Source organism: Trachypithecus francoisi, unplaced genomic scaffold (genome assembly GCF_009764315.1).
Source record: "Trachypithecus francoisi isolate TF-2019V2 unplaced genomic scaffold, Tfra_2.0 Lachesis_group4, whole genome shotgun sequence".
NCBI lineage: Eukaryota > Metazoa > Chordata > Mammalia > Primates > Cercopithecidae > Trachypithecus > Trachypithecus francoisi.
Window position 1 is genome coordinate 114,370,111 of NW_022681469.1, and position 16,553 is coordinate 114,386,663.

The 16,553-nt window shown below is 53.7% G+C and overlaps 1 protein-coding gene across 1 annotated transcript in view; it reads right to left on the bottom strand.

Annotated features, from left to right (window-relative positions):
• The window catches only part of PTCD1 (pentatricopeptide repeat domain 1), an 18,430-nt gene extending 1,890 nt beyond the window's left edge, over positions 1-16,540 (bottom strand). Inside the window, exons 1-7 of the mRNA XM_033191785.1 lie at positions 16,310-16,540; positions 12,746-13,218; positions 10,652-10,792; positions 7,999-8,217; positions 7,486-7,587; positions 5,539-6,360; positions 4,483-4,665 (exon numbers count right to left, since the gene is read on the bottom strand). Coding sequence (XP_033047676.1) covers positions 4,483-4,665; positions 5,539-6,360; positions 7,486-7,587; positions 7,999-8,217; positions 10,652-10,792; positions 12,746-13,192 — 1,914 coding nt within the window. The 5' untranslated portion in view covers positions 13,193-13,218; positions 16,310-16,540. The remainder of the gene's footprint in view (positions 1-4,482; positions 4,666-5,538; positions 6,361-7,485; positions 7,588-7,998; positions 8,218-10,651; positions 10,793-12,745; positions 13,219-16,309) is intronic.
• Positions 16,541-16,553: the final 13 nt, after the last annotated feature.

Here is a 16,553-nt window from a genome sequence, read left to right on the forward strand (position 1 = left end):
AGCAAAACTCATCAGAATCACGAATATAAACAACGACACCATCATGAGGGAATATGAGTACAGATGCTCCTGACACCACGGTTCCACCCCCAAAAACCCACCGTAAATCAAACATCAATCTGGCTGGGCATGGTGGCTCACTCCTGTAATCTCAGTGCTTTAGGAAGCCGAGGCAGGTGGATTACATGAGCTCAGGAGTTCCAGACCAGTTTGGGTAATATAGTGAAACCCTGTCTAAAAGATTAGCTGGGTATGGTGGTACATGCCTGTAGTCCCAGCTCCTCAGGTGGCTAAGGTGGGAGGACTGCTTAAGCCTGGGAGGTCAAGGCTACAGTAAGCCACGATCGTGCCACTGCACTCCGGCCTGGGCAACAGAGTAATTCTGTCTCTTTTTAAAAAAAGAAAAAATTTGGAACAGCACGGGGGCTCACACCTGTAATCCCAGCACTTTGGGAGGCTGGGGTGGGTGGATCACGAGGTCAGGAGTTCAAGACCAGCCTGGCCAAGATGGTGAAACCCCATCTCTACTAAAAAAAAAAAAAAAAAAAAATACAAAAATTAGTCGGGTGTGGTGGCAGGTGCCTGTAATCCCAGCTACTCAGGAGGCTGAGGCAGGAAAATCACTTGAACTTGGGTGGCAGAGGTGGCAGTGAGCCAAGATCGCGTCACTGCACTCCAGCCTGGGTGACACAGTGAGACTCCATCTCATAAAAACAAAAGGAAAATGCATCTATTGCCGGCAATACAGCAGAGGGTCCTGACTTCATAATTATGCAAAAGTGACATACATTCAGTAGAAACTAACCCTGCACAAAGTCGATCCTTACAGAGTTACATCCTGATAAAACTATTGCAAAGTTGAAAAATCCTGTGTAGAACCATCCTTAAGTCGGGGACATCTGTCTGTGACTTAAATACGATATGCTTTAGGCCTGTGATAGTCTTGTGACTGTGGAGCTGAACCCCTAGTGAGCCCTACGCCAGCGGGAAGAGACAATCCACTAGGAAGATATGCACAACATGTAATCAACAAAAAACCAGTACCCAGAATGTGTGTGTGTGTGTGTGTATAAACACCCTGGAATCAATGAGAAAAGACTCGCAACCAACAGTTCAAAGCACAGACACACAGTTTAAAAATGCCCAGCTATGCCTTCAGCCAGGCACAATCTCCACTGCTGTCCCACCCATTTGTAGGAAGCCCTCAAAATGGCATTCAGGTGTGACACCTGCACGGCATTCCTGACCCTGCACCTTCTGGCTGTGTGCGTCCCTGCCCATTTACTTGTCTCTGTCCCATCTGGGTTGTGCTCCAAGCCACAGTGGCTCTGGATGCTCTGGAGGTGCTCAGCAGAGTGTGACTCGATGGACCCAAAAGCCAAACCCCCAGAGCCTGATATCCTCAGAACAGCAGGAAGAGGTTGTGGTCGTAACAAAGCAGATTTCATGACTCTGCCCTGCTCCTGCTGATACAGGAGGCAGAAAGAAATTATTTGGGCAGATAGTAAGGGCAACAGAGTCCTTGGTGAAATTTCCCTTTTAATAAAAAGCGGCCCCCAAATCATTTCTTTTCTAACAAAGAGCAGCCTGAAAAGTCGAGCTGCAGACACAGATAAGCAAGCTGGAAGCTCGCAGGGGTAAATGCTGGCGGCTGTGCCAATAGAAAAAGGCTACTCGGGAGCCAGGTGTGTTCAACATGGGGGCCCCATCTTCCCTTCTTTTGTTGCCATGTGTACAGTAAAGAACCAGGCAACATGGCACGGGAAACCTATCTGCATAATAAAAGGTGAGGGTGGGGTGCCAGCTTTTATACGAGCTATGTAAATGGCACACCTGGTCCAACCAATCTTTTGTGTCCTTTGTAAATCAGACACCACTTCCTCCAGCTCATCTACAAAACCTCTTCATTTCACGGTGGAAGCGGCAACCCATTTCTCTGGCACCTCTCTCTGCAGAGAGGGTTTTTTTGAGATGGAGTCTCGCTGGGTCGCCCAGGCTGGAGTGCAGTGGTGCGACTTCGGCTCACTGCAAACTCCACCTCCCGGGTTCATGCCATTCGCCTGCCTCAGTCTCCCAAGTAGCTGGGACTACAGGCGCCTGCCACCACGCCCGCTAATTTTTTATATTAGAGACAGGGTTTCACCGTGTTAGCTAGGATGGTCTCGATCTCCTGACCTCATGATCTGCCCGCCTCAGCCTCCCAAAGTGCTGGGATTACAGGCATGAGCCACAGTGCCAGGCAAGAGCTCTTCTCTTCCGCCTATTAAACTTCAGGTCTTAACCTTTTTTTTTTTTTTTTTTTTTTTTTTTTGAGACCGAGTCTCCATCTATCACCCAGGCTGGAGTGCAGTGGTGGGATCTTGGCTCACTGCAACCTCTGCCTCTTGGGTTAAAGTGATTCTTGTGCCTCCTGAGTAGCTGGGATTACAGGTGCCCGTCACTACCCAGCTAATTTTTGTATTTTTAGTAGAGACAGGGTTTCACCACGTTGGTCAGGCTGGTCTCGAACTTCTGACCTCAGGGGATCCACCCGCCTTGGCCTCCCAAAGTGCTGGGATTACAGGTGTGAGCCACAGTGCCCAATCTTAACCTCACTCTTTTTTTTTTTTTTTTTTTTGAAACAGAGTCACCAGATGCGGTGGGTCACACCTGTAATCCCAGCACTTTGGGAAGCCAAGGCGGGTGGATCACGAGGTCAGGGGTTCGAGACCAGCCTGGCCAACATGGTGAAACCCCCGTCTCTACTAAAAATACAAAAATAAGGGCCGGGCGCGGTGGCTCAAGCCTGTAATCCCAGCACTTTGGGAGGCCGAGACGGGCGGATCACGAGGTCAGGAGATCAAGGCCATCCTGGCTAACGCGGTGAAACCCCGTCTCTACTAAAAAATACAAAAAACTAGCCGGGCGAGGTGGTGGGCGCCTATAGTCCCAGCTACTCGGGAGGCTGAGGCAGGAGAATGGCGTAAACCCAGGAGGCAGAGCTTGCAGTGAGCGAGATCTGGCCACTGCACTCCAGCCTGGGTGACGGAGTCTCGCTCCGTCAAAAAAATAAATAAATAAAAAATAATAATAATAAAAATAAGCTAGGTGTGGTGGCGGGCGCCTGTAATCCTGGCTACTTAGGAGGCTGAGGCAGGAGAATTGCTTGATCCCAGGAGGTGGAGGTTGCAGTGAGCCTAGAACCTGCCACTGCATTCCAGCCTGGGCGACAGAGGGAGACTCTGTCTCAAAAAAAAAAAAAAAAAAGAGACGGAATCTTGCTCTGTAGCCAGGCTGAGTGCAGTGGCGCAATCTCGGCTGGTTCAAGCAATTCTCCTGCCTCAGCTGAGTAGCTGGGATTACAGGCATGCGCCACCACGCCCAGCTAATTTTTGTATTTTTAGTAAAGATGGGGTTTCACCATGTTGGCCAGGATGGTCTAAATCTCCTGACCTTATGATCTACCCACCTCGGCCTCCCAAAGTGCTAGGATTACAGGCGTGAGCCACCGTTAACCTCACTCTTTATGTGTCCACATCCTTGATTTCCGTGGAGTAAGACAACAAATCTCGGTGATTCACCCCAGATAACAACGCCACTTCACTGCCTGTCCAGTCCCTGAGCAAGCAACAACCTGTTTGGAGTAACCGGCAACGTGCAGGTGCTGGGGACCCAGATGAGCACGGCAGACAACCTCTGCCTCCAGAAGCCTGATACAGGGAAGGCCAGGGCTGCCCGTGAGCATGTGACCTGAGACTGTAGGACACGGCATAAAGGAACAGTGCTGGGGGGAGGGGAGACTTTCAACCCAGGTCAGAGCAGCAGCCAGCTGGGCATCTCTGAGGGCCACTTACGCAGAGACCTCCAGGAGAAAGAGCCCACCACATGAAAGTGGGTGTCACCCAAGGCAGCAGGAACACCAATCCCCTGAGGCAGGCAAGAGGCTGGTGGCCTTTGGGAACTGACAGAAGGCCACTGGGATGGACAGAGGCAGCAAAGGCAAGGCTGGCCTGAGACATGAGATGAGCCACGTGGACAGGGACTCAGGCTGTGGTCTACAGACTTGGGGACTCCTAAGAGAAGCTGCTGGGGCCGGGCACGGTGGCTCATGCCTGTAATCCCAGCACTTTGGGAGGCCGAGGCGGGCGGATCACGAGGTCAGGAGATCAAGACCATCCTGGCGAACACAGTGAAACCTCATCTCTACTAAAAATACAAAAAAATTAGCCGGGCGTGGTGGCAGGTGCCTGGAGTCCCAGCTTCTAGGGAGGCTGAAGCAGGAGAATGGCGTGAACCTGGGAGGCGGCGGAGCTTGCAGTGAGCCGAGATCGCGCCACTGCACTCCAGCCTGGGCGATAGACTGAGACTCCGTCTCAAAAAAAAAGAAGCTGCTGGACAGTTTCAAGCATGAGAACACAATCCCAAGGGCCAGAACCAGGGTTGGGTGGTGGGGGCGGTTAGAAATGGTGAAGGAGCTGATGAGCTTGAGCTTGGGGCACACACCCGGTCAAAGGTGGGAGGGTAGTGGGCTGCAAACTCCAGCTGGCGGATGACCACTTCGTTCACTGGGACCCTGTTCTGCTTCATGTCCTTCAAGATGTTGATGAGATAGGTGTAGTCCAGCTTCCTGACGGCTGCGTTGATGAGGGCGCTGTAGATGTGAGTGTTGGGGGTCATCTGGGACTTCTAGAACACAGGGACATCATAGAATCAGCAAGATGATGGCAGCCATTGGGAGCCAGCAGCTCCCACCCTCTGTCAATCAAGCTGGCTCCTGGGACCAGCGGCCACGGCCAGCAAAGCAAACCCGGCAGCAACGATGGGCTGAATGGCTCTCCAGCAGGAAAGCCAAGCCCAGGCCCTCTGCTCAGCCCTAAAGAAGCTGCGGAAAAGGACGCCCGTGCTGCTCTCAGACACCGACTGACTCGGGCGGAAAATGATGCGGGAGACACCACCTCCTCACTCCCTGGGAGGGGGGGTTTCCCCGTGATGCGTGGTCACCAGGTGGTGGTCAGCCTAGAAAACCGTGAGTCTTGGCTAGGTGAGCCAGGCAGGCTCCAGGAAAACAGCCAGAGGGTGATAGACTGGGGGACCCTGACAACGCAGGATGCAGCCTCTGCTGTGGTCGGATGAAATCCAAGCAGCACTTCCAATGGGGGCTAGGTGGGAGGCACAGCAGATCTCGGGGGCTTTGAAAACCACCTACAGCTCCCCAGGAATTCTGAGAATCCCTGCCATACCTCTAGAGTGTTGGGGCCGAGGCCTGTCCCCAGCCCTCAGCCCTCCGTGTCACCCCACGGCCACCTTCTTCCAGACGGGAATATCCGTGCATCTCTACATCCAGCCCTGACGCACTTGCCAGGGTCTGCTTCCCCCAAAATGGGACCGAACACCATTCTACACCAGAAGCTTATCAACCCCACTCTCTTTGCCCCTATGCACAGTTCATCCTCTCCAAGTGGGGGGCTTAGAGGACCCCTGCTCCTCCAAACTTCCCTCCTGAGCTGCAGAGTGCTCCTCAGGACCACGGGCGTCCTGCCCAGGCCCAGGTCCACTCACCTTCATGTCTGTGAGCAGCTGCAGACCATCCTTCGGCCTGTGGCACCCGATGGCCAGGTTGCAGAACGTCTGCAGGTTGGGGATGAGGCCCCTCTTCGCCAGGACTGGCAACAGCGCCTTGGCCCCCTCCAGGTCTCCCAGCTTGCTCTTCTTTCTCACCAGCGTGTTAAAGAATGTCAGGTCGGCCTCCACCTGGTGTTTGTCCAGGAGGGCCAGTAGCAAGGACTCCGCAGGACTCCCAGACTCCACCACCTCAGCCAGTAGCGTGAGGGTCCTGATGTCGGGCTGCTGCCTGTGCTCTGCCATCTTGCTCAGGAAGCCCTCCAGGCCCCCTATCAAGGCCAGCCGGTCAGCTGGGGTGCTCACTGTTCCAAAGGAGACTATGGTCGGGGGAACGACCCCAGGGGTCAGGAGATTGACTTCCAGCTCCATGGGAGGTGGCTTCAGGGCCACAGGGGGCAGGGCCGCTGTGTGGCTGGGCTCTGCCTTGGTTTCTACCTCTGGCTGGGCCTTGCCGGGCACTCTGGCTTCCTGAGGCTCTGGAGGCCCAAGTGCCTGAGAAGGTTCCAGAAACAGCTGCCTCTCCAGGGCCTCCACGTGCAGCATGGCTGACATGCGGTTGCCTGCCTTGGCCTGGGCTGTCCTCCTTGGCCGCTGCCTGCCCACTGGGGGCTGAAGCAGGGTTGCCTCCTCACTGGGCTTCAGAAGCAGCTCTGAGGCCACCTGGGGGTCCCCTAGGCCACAGTCCCGAGCTGCTGCCAACAGCAGGTTGTAGCTGTCCCGGCTCGGCTGTAGCCCCAGACTCAGCATCAACCGCCACACCTGCCAGAGAAGAGACAAACGTCAGCTCGGTGCTCCCGTTCAGCAGCTGGGCGCAGGGTTCGCACCCGGAATCCCAGTGTCCTGGGAGTTTTAGATGGGAGGATTCCTTCAGACCAGGAGTTCCAGGCAAGACCGGGCAACATAGCAAGAGCTGCCTCAAAAAAATAGGCCAGGCATGGTGGCTCATGTCTGTAACTCCAGCACTTTGGGAGGCCGAGGCAGGCGGATCATGATATCAGGAGATCGAGACCATCCTGGCTAACATGGTGAAACCCTGTCTCTACTAAAAATACAAAAAATTAGCCGTGCGTGGTGGCGGGCGCCTGTAGTCCCAGCTACTTGGGAGGCTGAGGCAGGAGAATGGCATGAACCTGGGAGGAGGAGCTTGCAGTGAGCCGAGATCGCGCCACTGCACTCCAGCCTGGGCGACAGAGCAAGACTCTGTCTCAAAAAAAATAAATAAATAATTTTAAAAAAAGCTTTCCAGCCAGGAGCTGTGGTTCACGTCTGTAATCTGAGCACTTTGGGAGGCCCACACAGGCAGATCACATGAGGCCAGGAGTTCAAGACCAGCCTGGCCAACATGGTGAAACCCTGTCTCTACTAAAAATACAAAATTAGCTGGGCCTGGTGGCATGCGCCTATAATCTCAGCTACTCGGGAGGCTGAGGCAGGAGTACCACTTGAACCCAGGAGGCGGAGGTTGCAGGAGGCCGAGATCATGCCATTGTACTCCAGCCTGGGCGAGAGTGAGACTCCATCCCAAAATAAATGAATGAATGAATGACTCTGCGGTTGCACCTGCAGAAGTGCTAGCGGGCTGTGGGAGGGTTGAACAAGTGCCCAGGTGAGTGTGCGGCAGGCTTTCAGGGAAGGTGAGTTTAGAGGGGCTGAGCCTACTGCAAAGCAGGGTGGGAGAGGCGGGGGCCGCCCTCATTCCGCCTCTAAGGGCCTCCTCTCCCTGCCATCTGTAGAATGGAGGCTACAGTGGCTGCTGGGTTTTCAGAAAAGAGCACAAATATAAAAATACTCAGCACAGGACCATCATGGGTGCTCACAGGATCACCATTTTGCACCTCTTGTGCCAGGGAAGCAGGGCAGGAAGGTGGGGTGGGAGGGACATACCTGGAGGGCGTACCGGAAGCCTGTCTTCTTGTCTTGGATGCAGCCCATGAGCAGGAAACTAAAAGTCTCCTCTGTGACAATGTGCCCTTTGTGGATGATTTCCTGGGGGAGGGAACAAAGAGGTCCCATTGAGGACCTGCAGCAGGCTGGGTGTGGCGGCTCATGTCTGTCATCCTAGCACGTTGGGAGGCCAAGGCAGGAGGATCACTTGAGGCCAGGAGTTTTGAGACCAGCCTGGGCAACATAACAAGACCCTGTCTCTACACTCGGATAGAGGACGCCTCTTCCAGGAAGCCGTCCCTCGAGTGCATAAAGCAGGACACAGCACACAGCGGCACACACAACCTCCAGCAGGGTCTCATCAGATCCGTCTGTGAACCCCAGCGCCCAATACAGGCTGTCTCACCCTCCCTGAGCCTTCCTGCATGAGGAGAGACAGACACCACAGCCCCGCCCCCGCCACATGAGACCAGCCCCACAACGGGGAGCAGGATGGCAGGTGAAGCCCCCCACCTTGAACACATCAAGGCACATCCTAAGGTCTGCACACTTGGCAGCCATCTTCAGCAGCGCGTGGTACGTTTTCAAGTTGAGCTCGAAGTTTTTGGCCTGCAGCTGCTGCCGGAGTTTCAAGGCACTCTGCAGAGCTGAGTCCTTCCAGGGGGACTCGGCACAGACGTTGAACAGGGCCGTGTAGGTGGCGTCTGAGGGCTCCAGGTCCCGCTTTTTCATCTGTGGAGATGGAAGCAGCTCAGTGGTGGACCAGGATCAGCTGGACACACAGGTGAGCAGCTGCCCCAGAGGAGGCTGAGGCTGGAGAGGACCCCGTTACTGCATACACCAGGCCAGGCTCTAAGGCAGAGCCATGGGACACATCAGAGCCCAGCTCTCCAAACTCAGACACATTGAAGGGACTCTGAAAACTGAGCCCACATCCCGATATGTACCAAACAGAAGTTATCCTGCCCTGGGCACTTGTCAGCCCACTCCAGGCCTGGGGTCCTGGCAGCAAGATCTTCCTGATGTCCCCACCTTCAGGCCACCCAGTCAAGGGGAAAAGGGGCTATAGTGCTTACTACCTGAGGGTTCCTGGGCAAGTTCGTGCTTCCGTGTGAAAATGGGGATGACACCATCACCTTGAAACCGGGGATGCCTGTGGCAAGTGGGAGGGTGCACTGCAGTGCTCTAGGGGAGGCCCCGAACCACTGGCACAATGCACATTCTCAGGGCCACCTCATCTGCTGAGTCACAAGCCCCGGAGGTGAGCGACACTCAGCTTATTGAGCCTCTGGGGGACTAGGGCAGGTGGTTAAGGTTGACAATCCTTGGTGAAGCCTAGCACTCACTATTGCTCAGAGAAGGGCCATGTGGTCGAGGGCAGGTGACAGGCGGCTCAGTGGCAGAAAGAACCCTGCTAGAGTCAGGCCATTTGGGGCTCAAATCTCAGCCCCAGCGCATTCAAGTGGGGTGGCCTTGGACATGTCCCTTCATCTCTCTGTGCCTCAGTTTCCTTCTCTGAAAAGCAAAGATGGCAGTCCCTACTTTGAGGATGATGTAGGCTCTGTGTGTCTTGCTGCACTCCACAGAGGTGCACTGACAACTCACTACCCGCCTGGCACCAGCCCTGGGGTTAGCAGAGCGGGCACAGCCTGTCCTTACTGAGCTGACACTGAAGAAGGCAGACACACTGCAGGTAAGTCACCAAAAACAGTAACAAGGCTGGGTGCTGTGGCTCACACCTATAATCCCAGCACTTTGGAAGGCTGAGGGGGGCAGATCACCTGAGGTCGGGAGTTCGAGACCAGCCCAGCCAACATGGCGAAACCCCGTCTTCTACAAAACACACAAAAAATTTAGCCAGGTGTGGTGGTGGGTGCTCGTAATCCCAGCTACTCGGGAGGCTAAGGCAGGAGAATTGCTTGAACCTGGGAGGTGGAGGTTGCAGTGAGCCGAGGTTGTGCCACTGCCCTCCAGCCAGGCTGACAGAGCCAAGACTTCCGTCTCAAAAAAATAATAAAATAAAATAAAATAAATAAAAACAATAAAAATAATTTTTTTTTCTTTTTTTGGAGATGGAGTCTCAGTCTGTCGCTAGGCTGGAGTACAGTGGCATGATCTCGGCTCACTACAACCTCTACCGCCTGGGTTCAAGTGATTCTCCTGCCTCAGCCTCCCGAGTAGCTGGGACTATAGGTGTGCGCCACCATGCCTGGTTAATTTCTGTATTTTCAGTAGAGACAGGGTTTCATCATGTTGGCCAGGATGGTCTCAATCTCTTGACCTCATGATCTGCCCATTTTGGCCTCCCAAAGTGGTGAGATTGCAGGCGTGAGCCACCGCACCGGGCCAAAACTAACAGTTTTTTAAAGTGGATGTAATGGGCTGGGCGCAGTGGCTCACGCCTGTAATCCCAGCACTTTGGGAGGCCAAGGTGGGTGGATCACTTGAGATCAGGAGTTCAAGACCAGCCTGGTCAACAAGGTGAAATGCTGTCTCTACTAAAAATACAAAAAAATGAGCCGGGCATGGTGGCACGTGCGCCTGTAGTCCCAGCTACTCGGGAGGCCGAGGCATGAGAATCGCTTGAGCCCAGGAGGTGGAGGTTCCAGTGAGCCGAGGTCACACCACTGTACCCTAGCCTGGGCGACAGAGCGAGACTCTGTCAACAGGGAAAAAAAAAAGAGGCGCAGATGCAGTGGCTGGGCTGTGACCTGTAATCCCAGCACTTTGGGAGGCCGAGGCGGGTGGCTGGGGTTAGAGACCAGCCTGGACAGCACAGCACAATCCTACCTCTACAGAAAATTTAAAAATTAGACAGATATGGTACTACACAGCTGTACTCACAGCTACTGACGAGGCTGAGGCAGGAGGAACTCTTGAGCCAAGGAGTTGGGGGCTGCAGTGAGCTATGATTGCACTCCAGCCTAGGTGACAGAGTGAGGCTACCTCTCTCAGGGAACACGGGGACTGCTGCAGTCCAGGCAGGTGCTAAAGGGCTCTCGATGTCATCTCGTTTATCACCCACAATCACCATCATTTTAAGGAGGTGACTGAGGCCAGGGAGGTGAAGTTACCTGCCCAGTGTAAAGCGCTAGCAAGCGGCACACTCGGGATCCGCCCCCAGCTTTTCAGAGCCTTGCCCCTGCTGCCCCACGCTCACACACACCTGGTTGTAGAGCTTGAAGGCCTTCTTCAGGTAGCCGACCCGCCCGCAGCCCCCGATGAGCACCGTGTAGTTGCTCTCCGTGGGCTGCAGTCGCTCCTCCTTCAGCATCTGCCTCTCAAACAGGTCCAGGGCTTCGACCAGCTGCAGGGAAGAGGTAACAGGGCAGGGGCTCAGAACAGCCCCAGAGACCCTCGGCAGAGAGAGGGAGGCTGAGGCTGAGGGACCCTCCTGAGACAGTGCAGGACGGTGGCCCTGGGTGACTGCAAACCCCCTGGGCCCCCGGCTGTCTCTGCCTCATCCCTCACCTCACAACATTTCCCCGGTGAAGCCTCAGTTCGTTCCTTTATTCCTTCATTATTTTCATCTGTTCATTCAAACAATAATTACTGAGTGCTTCAATGAGCCAGACAAGGTCTATCCACTGCAGATATAGCTGGGAACAAGAGGGAGCTCCTTCTTGGAGCTCATGTTCCGGTGTGGAAAGTCAGACATGAGGCCGGGTACAGTGGCTCACATCTGTAACCCCAGCACTTTGGGAGGCTGAAGTGGGCAGATCACAAGGTCAGGAGTTCGAGACCAGCCTGGCCGACATGGTGAAACCCTGTCTCTACTAAAAATACAAAAATTAGACAAGTATGGTGGCGTGCAGCTGTAATCCCAGCTACTTGGAAGGCTAAGGCAGGAGAATTGCTTGAACCTGGCAGGCAGAGGCTACGGTGAGCCGAGATTGCACCACTGCACTCCGGCCTGAGTGACAGAGCAAGACTCTGTCTCAAAAAAAAAAAAAGGCCGGGTGCAGTGGCTCAAGCCTGTAATTCCAGCACTTTGGGAGGCCGAGACAGGCGGATCACGAGGTCAGGAGATGGAGACCATCCTGGCTAACACGGTGAAAACCCGTCTCTACTAAAAAATACAAAAAACTGCCCGGCGCGGTGGCTCAAGCCTGTAATCCCAGCACTTTGGGAGGCCGAGACGGGTGGATCACGAGGTCAGGAGATCGAGACCATCCTGGCTAACACCGTGAAACCCCGTCTCTACTAAAAAATACAAAAAACTAGCCGGGCGTGGTGGCGGGCGCCTGTAGTCCCAGCTACTCGGGAGGCTGAGGCAGGAGAATGGCGTGAACCCAGGAGGCGGAGCTTGCAGTGAGTTGAGATCCGGCCACTGCACTCCAGCCTGGGCGATAGAGTGAGACTCTGTCTCAAAAAAAAAAATACAAAAAACTAGCCAGGCGAGGTGGCGGGCGCCTGTAGTCCCAGCTACTCGGGAGGCTGAGGCAGGAGAATGGCGTGAACCCAGGAGGCGGAGCTTGCAGTGAGTTGAGATCCGGCCACTGCACTCCAGCCTGGGCGACAGAGCAAGACTCTGTCTCAAAAAAAAAAAAAAAGACAGACATGAAATGGGATAAGAAAGACATACAACATATCAAGTGATGACAGGTACTACAAACAAAACTAAAGCAGGGGCCAGGTGTAATGGCTCATGCTTATAGTCCGAGCATTTCGGGAGACCAAGGTGGGCAGATCACCTGAGGTCTGGAATTTGAGACTAGCCTGGCCAACATGGAGAAACCTCATCTCTACCAAAAATACAAAAATCGGCCAGGCGTGGTAGCACACGCCTGTAATCCCAGCTACTCGGGACGTTGAGGCAGGAGAATCACTTGAATTCCCCAGGAGGCAGAGGCTGCAGTGAGCCAAGATCGCGCCACTGCACTCCAGCCTGGGCGACAGAGTGAGATCCTGTCTTAATAAAAAAAAAAAAAAAAAACGTAAAGCAGGGAGTGCCAGAAGGGTGTGGAGGATTCACTTTTCCTTTTTTTTGAGACAGATTCTTGCTCTGTGACTCAGGCTGGAGTCCAGTGGTAAGATCAGCTCAGTGCAACCTCCATCTCTAGGAAAAAAAAAAAAAAATACAATAAAATAAAACTGTGACGGAGGATGGCAAAGGGCAGTGATACTTACAGCCATAAGGCTGGCAGTTCACAGGGTAGGCCCAAAACTTAGAGGCTGGGAAGGTCAGGCGACCCCTTGCAAAACACTGAGCCGCCTAGGGTAAGAAATCAGGAGCCATAGAACCCAAAGTGCCCCTCACCTTCCCTTCCTTGATCAGGCGTTTGCACTGCAAGAAGTACCAATACGGGGTGTTTCTCCGGCCTCGCCATAATTTGGGTTCCGGTTCCCTTTGCTCCTCTCTCTGTTCCCTGAACTGCAGGTTATGGAACTCGGCTGTGGATTTGCGGAATAGTCTCCGGGAGGAGTATTTGTCAGAGAGGGTCCCAAAACTCTCCTCCTCCTCTTCTTCCTGCGTGTCCGTGGCGTTGGAGTGGCTCGGATCAGAGCCCAGGCTACCCGTGTTCTCCGGGTGCTCCTGGCCGACGGGCAGCTGAGAGGAGGAGCTGCTGAAGGCCGCCCACACTGGCCGCATCAGCCCCTCCCTGCCTCCCGCCCACCTGGCTCTACAGGGGTCCAGGTGTTGCAGGATGAACAGTCCCATGGGGTGGGCCCTGGAGAACAGTCTAGCGAGTCTCAAGAGGTCCATTTCTGGCTTTTCTGTCCCTCCAGGGCCTGGAATATATCAGGAAAAGTAAGAGAGTCAACTCAGTTCCTAGTCACAAAAGGCAGAAAGAAAGAAGTGCTTAAAAGTATGGGCCCAGGCTGGGCGCGATGGCTCATGCCTGTAATCCCAGGATTTTGGGAGGTTGAGGCCCGCATATCACTTGAGGTCAGGAGTTTGAGACCAGCCTGGACAACATGGTGAAACCCTGTCGCTATGAAAAATACAAAAATTAGCCAGGCGTGGTGGTGTCTGCCTGTAATCCCAGCTACTCAGGAGGCTGAGTCAGGAGAATCACTGGAACCCGGGAGACGGAACTTGCAGTGAGCTGAGATTGCGCCACCATACTCCAGCCTGGGTGACAGAGTGAGACTCTGTCTCAAAAATACAAAACCAAACCAAACAAACAAAAGAACAGGCCAGGAACGGTGGCTCATGCCTGTACTCCCAGCACTTTGGGAGGCCAAGGCGGGCAGATCAGTTCAAGACCAGCCTGGCGAAACCCCATCTCTACTAAAAATACAAAAAAATGAGCTGGATGTGGTGCTACATGTCTAATCCCAGCTACTCAGGTGACTGAGGGAGGAGAATCACTTGAACCTAGGAGACTGAGCTTGCAGTGAGCTGAGATCACGCCACTGCACTGCAGCCTGAGTGACACAGTGAGACTCTGTATCAGGAAAAAAAAAATAGTAATAATAATAACTAAAATAAGAAGTATGGGCCCAAAGATTAGAAAGCCTAGGTTCAGGTCAGACATAGCTCACTGCAGCCTCACCCTCCTGTGCTCAAGCGATCCTCCCATTTCAGCCTCCTGAGTAGCTGGAACGACAGGTGCGTGCCACCACGCCTGACTAATTTTATTTTTTGGTCGAGATGGGGTCTTGCTATGTGCCCAGGCTGGTCTTGAACTCCTGGACTCAAGCAATCCTCTCACCTTGACCTCCCAAAGCACTGGGATTACAGGAATGAGCCACCATGCCCAGCCTAAAATATTTTGAAGTCTGGTTATATTAGAAGGTTGCCATTGGAAAAGTCTCACAAGTGACAGCAGATTGAACAGATTAAAAACTAGGCCCAGCAGGCCAGGAGTGGTGGCTCATGCCTGTAATCCAGGAACTTTGGGAGGCCAAGGTAGGTGGATCACCTGAGGTCAGGAGTTCGAGACCAGCCTGACATGGTGAACCCCATCTCTACTAAAAATGCAAAAATTAGCTGGGCGTGACAGCATGTCCCTGTAATCCCTGCTACTCGGGAGGCTGAGGCAGGAGAATCACTTGAACGTGGGAGGCAGAGGTTGCAGTGAGCCAAGATAGCGCCATTGCACTCCAGCCTGAGCAGCACAGCAAGACTCTGTCTCAAAAAAACCAACAACAACAACAAACAAAAAACTAGGCCCAGCAAGGGGAGAGACTTGCTGGGGTCCTGCAGCAGTGCAGTGGGTGAGACTGGCCAGTTTGGGCTGGGCTGGCTTTGAACTCAGGTCCATGTAATGTATGGACAGACTCTCCTGACCAGCACCTTTGTGAAACTAGTGCAGGGGGCCTTTATCATTCTGCATCTGGCAAGCCCTGCCACTCCTTCTTACAAGCATGGTGTTTATGTAATTTTCTTTTTTTTGGAATGGGGTCTTCATGTTGCCTAGGCTGGAGTGTGATGGCACAGTGGCAAACGCACAATCACTGCAACCTCCAACTCCTGGGCTCAAGTGATCCTCCTACCTCAGCCTCCCAATTAACTAGCACTACCGGTGCACAACACCATACCCAGCTAATTTTTTGTAGAGATGTAGTCTCCCTATGTTGCCAGGCTGGTCTAGTACTCCTGGCCTCAAGCAATCCTCCAGCCTTGGCCTCCCAAAGTGTTGGGATTGCAGGCGTAAGCCTCCATGCCCTGCCTTATGTGCATTAATTACAATGCACGGAATTACAAAACAAAAAGCAATGATATTGAAATGGCATCAAAATGCTTTAAAAACAAATTTCTGCTATACTAGCATAGATGCTTATTTTCAATGCATTAAATAACAAGACCCTACAATAATTTCAAAGCAGTAATGAATGTAAGTGACAGCTTAAGATACCACCTTGTAGTTGCTGCACAAACTGTTTTTTTTTTTTGAGTCTCACTCTGTCGCCAGGCTGGAGTGGGGTGGTGCCATCTTAGTTCAATGCAACCTCTGCCTCCCGAGTTCAAGCGATGCTCATGCCTCAGCCTCCCGAGTAGCTGGGATTACAGGCACACACCACCACTCCCGACTAATTTTTATATTTTTAGTAGAAATGGGGTTTTGCCATGCTGTCCAGGCTGGTCTCGAACTCCTGACCTCAAGTGATCCTCCCGCTTCAGCCTCCCAAAGTGCTGGAGTGACAGGTGTGAGCCATCATGCCTGGCCCTGCATAACTCTTATCTGGAACTATCATTTACACTCAACCCCACTTGAAATTATGACACAGTTTCAGGCACTGCTAAGGCTGCTCCAACAATGGGGAAAGGAAATGCTAAATTTCACAGAGAAAACAGGGGTGTCATTTTGTTCCTATACAATTTCATTACCCCGTCCTGGTTAGAAAACCCTGAATTAGGCTGTACAGTGGCTCATGCCTGTAATCCCAGCACTTTGGGAGGCCCAGGCGAGAGGATCGCTTGGGCCTTGAGGCTACGAGTTCGAGACCAGCCTGGGCAACATAGCAAGACCCCCATCTCCACAAAAATTAAAAATAAAAATTTAAAAATGAGCCTAGCGTGGTGGTGCAGCTACTCAAGAGGCTGAGGTGGGAGGATCGCTTGAGCCTGAGAAGTTGAAGCTGCAGTGAGCTATGATAGTACCACTGTACTCCAGCCTGGGCCACCGAGTGAGAAAAGAAAAAACGCTGAATTAGAGACACGCTGCGGCCGTCCTTCCTCGGAGAGACCCGCCCCTCCTCAGACGCCCACCCGGACCCTCAGGCCAACGCCGACCCCTCTCCACACAGACTTTTGCAGCCTCAGTTTCCCGCCTCGGACGCCCCTGGCTCCAATCCTGGTTCGGGCACTTCCTTCCCCTCTGGCGTGTCTCTGCCCGGGTCCCGGGGTTCCTGCGAGGATCACACAGGAACTCACTTGAAGTGTCCGGCGCAGTGCACTCCGACAGGGCTCTCTACCCGGTCCCCGCGACGGACTCGGCTCTACCTGGGGTCACCCTCTCCCCGGACGCGCAGGCTCAGCCCGCGTCGCCGACACACGCGGATGGTTTCAGGTTTCCGGCGAGACTAGGCCGGCGTTCGGCTGGCGGCTAGCCGGGACTAGCGGAGCGGCGGGACTCCGCGCTCGATTGGCAGTGCCTGGACAGGCGCAAGAGCCGGCG